The sequence below is a fragment of the Triticum urartu genome, chromosome 3 (genome assembly GCF_003073215.2).
Source record: "Triticum urartu cultivar G1812 chromosome 3, Tu2.1, whole genome shotgun sequence".
In the NCBI taxonomy this organism is placed as follows: Eukaryota; Viridiplantae; Streptophyta; class Magnoliopsida; order Poales; family Poaceae; genus Triticum; species Triticum urartu.
The window spans coordinates 368,468,411-368,474,974 of NC_053024.1; the positions used below are offsets into that span (position 1 = coordinate 368,468,411).

Below are 6,564 nucleotides of genomic sequence, written 5' to 3' on the forward strand. Positions count from 1 at the left end.
GTTGCTATGTGGCAATTTCAATTTGTAGAGCATGGCAATTTTAGTATTTCGATAATGGCAAGTCCAATACTTTGACCATAAACATTATTTTTGTATGAACCACGGCAATTTTAAGTCCATGTATCATGGCGATTTTAGTTTATGGTTCATGAAAAGTCTAGTTTCTTAATTCCTTGTTTTATAAATGTCAAATTTACTTTTAAATGTAGAAGAAAATAGCTGAAACATATCATAACAATTTTAGTAAACATCATGACAATTCATGTGCAATAAACATAGCAACTTTTAAACCTAAAAAAATTCATCGAAATATGTTGATATGAGATCTAGTTTCGAAGATCTCGTTGCGAGGGATTTAATGGTGAAAATGGATCTTCAATCGGATTTTTCATTTAAGACATAAATTATTTTAAAAACTAAAAATCCAAAAAAAAATCGTACATATATACATGCGATAAAATGACGCAGTTTGTGTGTTATAGGGTGTGTGAGCGGGTTTGGCTCATACCACATGTATGAGCATTAGCGTTGTTCAAAAATATTATGTTCCGTCGACCTCGTGCGTTTTTGTCGTCCTCGCACCATCTCATTGGACTGGGCCGCATCATGCTCATGGGCCGATGGATTTGCTATGTTCTGCCGGTGTTTAGCCGTTGCCATTGGATGCTGCACGGACGGTGATCCGTGTTGGACGTCCCTCTCTGCAGTAGTTTTGTTCTACGTCAGAAGATCTCGTTCTGCTTTGCATTCCAAACTGAAACAGTGCGCCGGAACTCTGCATAGATTTCAGGCCGGAGGACGGACGGCGATGACTACGAGGAGATGGTGGAAGCGGCGCGACGGCAGCGACGACGCCGACGATCTCGTCCCCATGGACACCCAAGGCATGTACCATCGTGCGCGCACCTCCTTTCCTCCCACCCTTGTGCTTGGATTCCAGCCATCCCCGATTTCCTGAACCCCTTTTCGCATTTGTTGTCGTCCTTGTGATCTGCGCGCAGAGCAGGAGGAGCTGGTCCGTTCCCTGGAGCAGAAGCAGGTGCACCAAAGCCGCCGTTGGAGGGTAAGTATCGCCGCCAATTACCGACTCGTTCGACTTAGGGTTTGGAGGTCTTGCCATGGGGAATGGTTCTATTCAGTTTGATTTGGTTCTCACACTAGGCCGTTGCTTCTTGATTGGGCAGCACGTCTTTGCGGGATTCCTCCTGAGCTACACGGTCTTCCTCGTCTACTCCAGCTTCCACCATGCCTGGTCTCCCTGGGAGCTGGTTAGTTGCTTGAGGCTATTATCTTAATTCTTTACACGGTCTTCACTTTTTATCAGTGATGATTTCATCCAATGTTCAATGCCACTTTCAACTGGTGTAGAGCTCAGCATTGGCATTTGGCAGTATACGTCGTAAGTCAGTTTTGTGTGGATTGGGGTTTGGTCGCAGCTACTAGTTGGATTTTGTCCATTGAAATAACGGAGTTTTCTTTAATAGCACATGTATTAGTGCTCTGTAATTTTATCTACACTCTGAAAACATTCACTAGTACAACAGTGCTTAACCATCATAATCCCCGAAATCATGGTGTATGTTGCATGTATTGGTGAATTTATTTCGGAACGATCATGTCTTTATGTATTGTTGTCTGACTCATTCTGCGCAAATGAACAGCGATACCATGCTTACTTTATGGAAGATTTGCCTTCGCCGATGGTCATTGTTGCAGGTAACAGTGGTTACTGAATATTTACAGCTGGTAGCATAAACAAGTCATCGTTGCAAGGCATTGTTCTGCATACAAAATTCACAACAGCTTACACAGTGTCTGCATGTTGCATTATTCAACCTTTAAACACTGAGAGTTCATACTCGCTCAAGGTAATAACATTGCATCTTACTTTTGTGAAAGCGACTGAATTATATATGTCCTATATCAGGTCCCTGCATCACCAGGGGCTTCCCTTGTTATTGCCACCAATCTACAGTTAACACCCCTCAAATGTTTTTTTACTTTTCCATTGAGGTTTAGTAAGCTCATTTTTTAAATCTGAAAACCGTAGTACAGTTGCTGTACGGTAATTTTCATTTAAATCAAAAATATGTACAAAGCTAACAGCAACAAAAAAAGTTCATGAAAGTTTCCAGCTCTAGGGAAATCCATATGTAACAATTGTTCTAAATCAAATGTGACTATCCGATGACTGAAACCTTCCTTGTACTTGCTCTTGACTCTTATCTGTACAAGTTGTAAGTCATATCTGATTAAAAACCTCCAAGACTGAATTGATGGGTTTGGGCGTTGAATATCTTGGAGTTTCTCTGCATCCAAATGTGCCAGCACCCCATAATAAGAATATCCATTGCAAACATGGCAGGGAGAGAGTTTGAGGTGAGCACCAGTTCATCTAAAACACAGATCCCTCTTCTTCTGTCATTGGTAGTGTAAGTTCCTTTTAAGTGAAAGGCTGATATCAGGAAAGATCACATCTGGTGCGCCTGGCAGTACCGTTATGATTAATTCATTCATGTAGGCTTATTTGCTGCTCCCTCTGAGCCGTATTAATTGTCGCTGCTTTAGTACAATTTTGTACTAAAGTTGTATTAAAGCAACGACAATTAATTTGAATCGGAGGGACCGAGGGAGTAGTATTTTATTCCAAAACATCTGGAACAAAATATGTTACTAAAGCTGGTCAGGCCGGTCTTAATGGGGAGTAACATATATTAGTATCATGCATATGATACTACCTCCCTAATGCATAGTACCATACATTAGTATCATATACTCCCTCCGTTCCTAAATATAAGTCTGTTTAGAGATTTCAATAAGAACTACATACAGATGTATATAGACATGTTTTAGAGTGTAGATTCACTCATTTTGCTCCGTATGTAGTCCACATTAGAATCTCTAAAAAGACTTATATTTAGAAACAGAGGGAGTAGTACTTTATTTAGTGACATGCATGACACATACTAGCATAGCATTTATTATGATACGGTATCATGATATGATACTCAACCGTCTCTTTTTTCATTTAATTATGTGTCACCTCATCAAAACTGCCTAGTTGGCATGCATGATACTAGCTATGACACTCCCATTACAACCAACCTCATAGTGGGAGTAACTTAGCTAGTAATATAGCGCATCCCAAGGCAAGTTTGCTTAATGAGGAGGTGTTTGTGGCAACATTAATATGTTACCGTAACATAACACACCCCAAGACAAAATGAGTCTAGATCTAAATAAATGAAAGTTTGCATGATAAGTAGATAAGTACCACACATATGTTACTCTCTGCTATGACCAGCCTAATGTACACATAAGTAATTTAACCTCTCTTCGTTTCAATGATGTATGATTGTGAGTAATGCAGATTGGATAGCTGCCCTTGCATGCTTATTCGCAGTTAAGGGGCTACTACAAGCATCCAACTCCTCAAAGAAGTGGATGTGGTATTCATTCTATGTTGGCATGGCGGTTGCCATCTTCTGGACATACTACCTCTTGAAGTATGTTATTGTTATCCTACAAACAATTCGTATATCCTTGTTATGTCAGAACGTAGCATATGAGGCTAATGCTGCTCCAGCCATGACCGATACTGACCGACAGCACATAGAGCTTATTATTCAGTCATATGTTTGTTTCTTCTCCCCTGCAGGTTACCAAGGATCCGATGGGATGTAGTGTGGCTCCCGCTTGGCCCTTTGATGTATGTTTACTTTCTCCTCCTTTGACCTGCTTTTCTGCGGAGAATTCACGAGTGACAACATTCTCGCCTGTTACATGTCTTGTTTGGCAGTGCTTCTGCATTGAGCCTCTATGTGGACCATATGCTAATGAAGTCGATGCAAGATATCAGCACCTTGAGGGGCTACATGTACAACTTCAAGTCCCTGTGATGCTAAGCATACTTCTCGTCTGGGTCATGCACTTGCCTGCACTGTGTACATGGGATACCGCATCATTCGTTTCTACTTGCGACCTCTCGTTCTCGACTTCAGAACGTCAAGTCAAAAATTTCTTCTTCTTCTTCAACATCAAGTCAAAATTAGTAGGGAGTACTAGTCTAGTTTCCCCGCAAAAAAACAATAGTATACTAGTCTAGTTGCGTCAGCTCTGCGTATGAATTATCCCTGGTCGCCTAACAGGAAGGAAAACTGATACGAATCATCTACTTTTCAATGGCTGCTTGTTGATCACTCTTACCTAACTTAGACCAAATCCAACGGGCGACCTTAAATGGACATCTGTTTTGTCTGAATTTTATCCGTTTGTGTTGGGCAAATGGGCGGCGTCCGGCTGTGTTCTTGGCAGTGTGCCCAACACGGATGACGCATCTGGTCTGCCACGGCTGACCGGAGGCCAAATGTAGACACTTTTTGAACCGAACATTGCACATTGCAAATAGTTTGACACAAATAAATTAAACATTGCAAATAGTTTCACATTTGAATAAAAACGCAATCAAATAGTTTTACAGCCCAATCGAAATTGTCTTGAATGCATGGAAAGAAAATGAACCAATATATCTACTGGTTATCAATGTGATTTCACATGTGCTCGGTGTGCTCAACCAAGACGTTTTGGAGTTGGAAATAAGTATGCCAATCATGGATTTCGTGATGGAATTGGATGAACTCTTCAAACATTGTTGGTTCTTGATGCTTAGGCATAACATTTTCATCCTGATATTCAAACCCTTAGTCGTAGCCATAGATGTAGTCATCACACTCATCCTCAACGATCATGTTGTGTATGATCACACAAGTAGTTATCACCTCCCAAAACTTCTCGGTGCTCTATGTCAGTGCAGGGTGTCAAATGATACCACATCGATATTGAAGCACAACAAAAGTACGCCCCACATCCTTCCTAGTAGTCTCTTGTTGCTGGACAAATCTCTGTCTCCTCTCTTTATATTGTCTTTGCAAGAGTTGACCACTAAGGATAAATACCGCCAGGTAGGTAGTCTTCCTTGTTGTAATGGTGGTCATTGATCTCAAATTCAACCTTTGGGTAGTGGCCTTCACAAAGCCTTGCAAACACTGGAGAACACTGAAGCACATTGATGTCATTGTAAGAACCAGCCATGCCGAAGAAAGAGTGTCATATCTAAATATCTTGTGAAGCCATGGCTTCTAGTATGACAGTTCAACCTTTGACATGCCCCTTGTTAGTTCTTCCACTTCCAATGCATACAATCTATGCTCCCAAGCATTCCCGGAAAGCATTTATCTGCATTGCTCGCCAACAACCGGGTTGTATTTGCGTCATTTGGCTCTCTCAGGTACTCAGGGCCAAACACTGCTACCACGGCCTTGCAGAAATTGTACATTGATTTGAGACAATGTTGTGACGCCCCCGATTTGACCGTACACTAATCATACACGCAAATGTGTACGATCAAGATCAGGGACTCACGAGAAGATATCACAACACAACTCTAGACACAAATTAAAATAATACAATCTTTATATTACAAGCCATGGGCCTCGAAGACTCGAATACAAATGCTCGAAGGCACAAGAGTCAGCGGAAGCAACAATATCTGAGTACAGACATAAGTTAAACAAGTTGCCATAAGATGGCTAGCACAAACTGGGATATATATCGAAAGAGGCACATGCCTCCTGCCTGGGATCCTCCTAAACTACTCCTGGTCGTCGTCGGTGGTCTGCACGTAGTAGTAGGCACCTTCAGTGTAGTAGGAGTCGTCGTCGGTGGCGTCTGGCTGCTGGGCTGTAACATCTGGTCGCAACAACCAGGTATAGAAAGGGGGGAAAGGGGGGAGCAAGGCAACCGTGAGTACTCATCCAAAGTACTCGCAAGCAAGGAACTACACTACATATGCATTGGTATCAATGAAAGGGGTAGTATATGTGGACTGAACTGCAGAATGCCAGAATAAGAGGGGGATAGCTAGTCCTATCGAAGACTACGCTTTTGGTAGCCTCCATCTTGAAGCAATAGAAGAGAGTAGATGGTAAGTTAACCAAGTATCATCGCATAGCATAAACCTACCCGGCGATCCTCTCCTCGCCGCCCTGTGAGAGAGCGATCACCGGGTTGTATCTAGCACTTGGAAGGGTGTGTTTTATTAGGTATCCGGTTCTAGTTGTCATAAGGTCAAGGTACAACTCCGGGTTGTCCTTTTACCGAGGGACGCGACTATTCAAATAGATAAACTTCCCTGCAGGGGTGCTGAGGGAGTCCTGGATTAGGGGGTATCCGGACAGCCGGATTATATCCTTTGGCCGGACTGTCGGACTATGAAGATACAAGATTGAAGACTTCGTCCCGTGTCCGAATGGGACTCTCCTTGGCGTGGAAGGCAAGCTTGGCAATACGGATATGTAGATCTCCTTTCTTGTAACCGACTCTGTATAACCCTAGCCCCCTCCGATGTCTATATAAACCGGAGGGTTTTAGTCCGTAGGACAACATACAATCATACCATAGGCTAGCTTCTAGGGTTTAGCCTCTCTGATCTCGTGGTAGATCAACTCTTATAGTACTCATATTATCAAGAATAATCAAGCAGGACGTAGGGTTTTACCTCCATCA

At 42.3% G+C, this 6,564-nt stretch overlaps 1 protein-coding gene across 1 annotated transcript; it reads left to right on the plus strand.

Moving 5' to 3' along the window:
• The first annotated feature begins 631 nt into the window (after positions 1-631).
• Positions 632-4,205, plus strand: LOC125546829. The gene is made up of 7 exons (XM_048710947.1): positions 632-884; positions 1,002-1,063; positions 1,185-1,268; positions 1,662-1,716; positions 3,371-3,506; positions 3,659-3,709; positions 3,800-4,205. Exons 1-7 carry the CDS (start codon positions 632-634, stop codon positions 3,897-3,899), a joined length of 741 nt encoding a protein of 246 aa, XP_048566904.1. The 3' UTR covers positions 3,900-4,205.
• The last annotated feature ends 2,359 nt before the right edge of the window (positions 4,206-6,564 follow it).

Excerpts from the sequence above, each read along its gene's own strand:
- LOC125546829 (XM_048710947.1), top strand. The coding sequence starts at position 632 with ATGTTCTGCCGGTGTTTAGCCGTTGCCATTGGATGCTGCACGGACGGT. Across the intron at positions 885-1,001 it reads CGTCCCCATGGACACCCAAG|AGCAGGAGGAGCTGGTCCGT; the intron begins GCATGTACCATC and ends ATCTGCGCGCAG. Across the intron at positions 3,710-3,799 it reads CTCCCGCTTGGCCCTTTGAT|TGCTTCTGCATTGAGCCTCT; the intron begins GTATGTTTACTT and ends CTTGTTTGGCAG.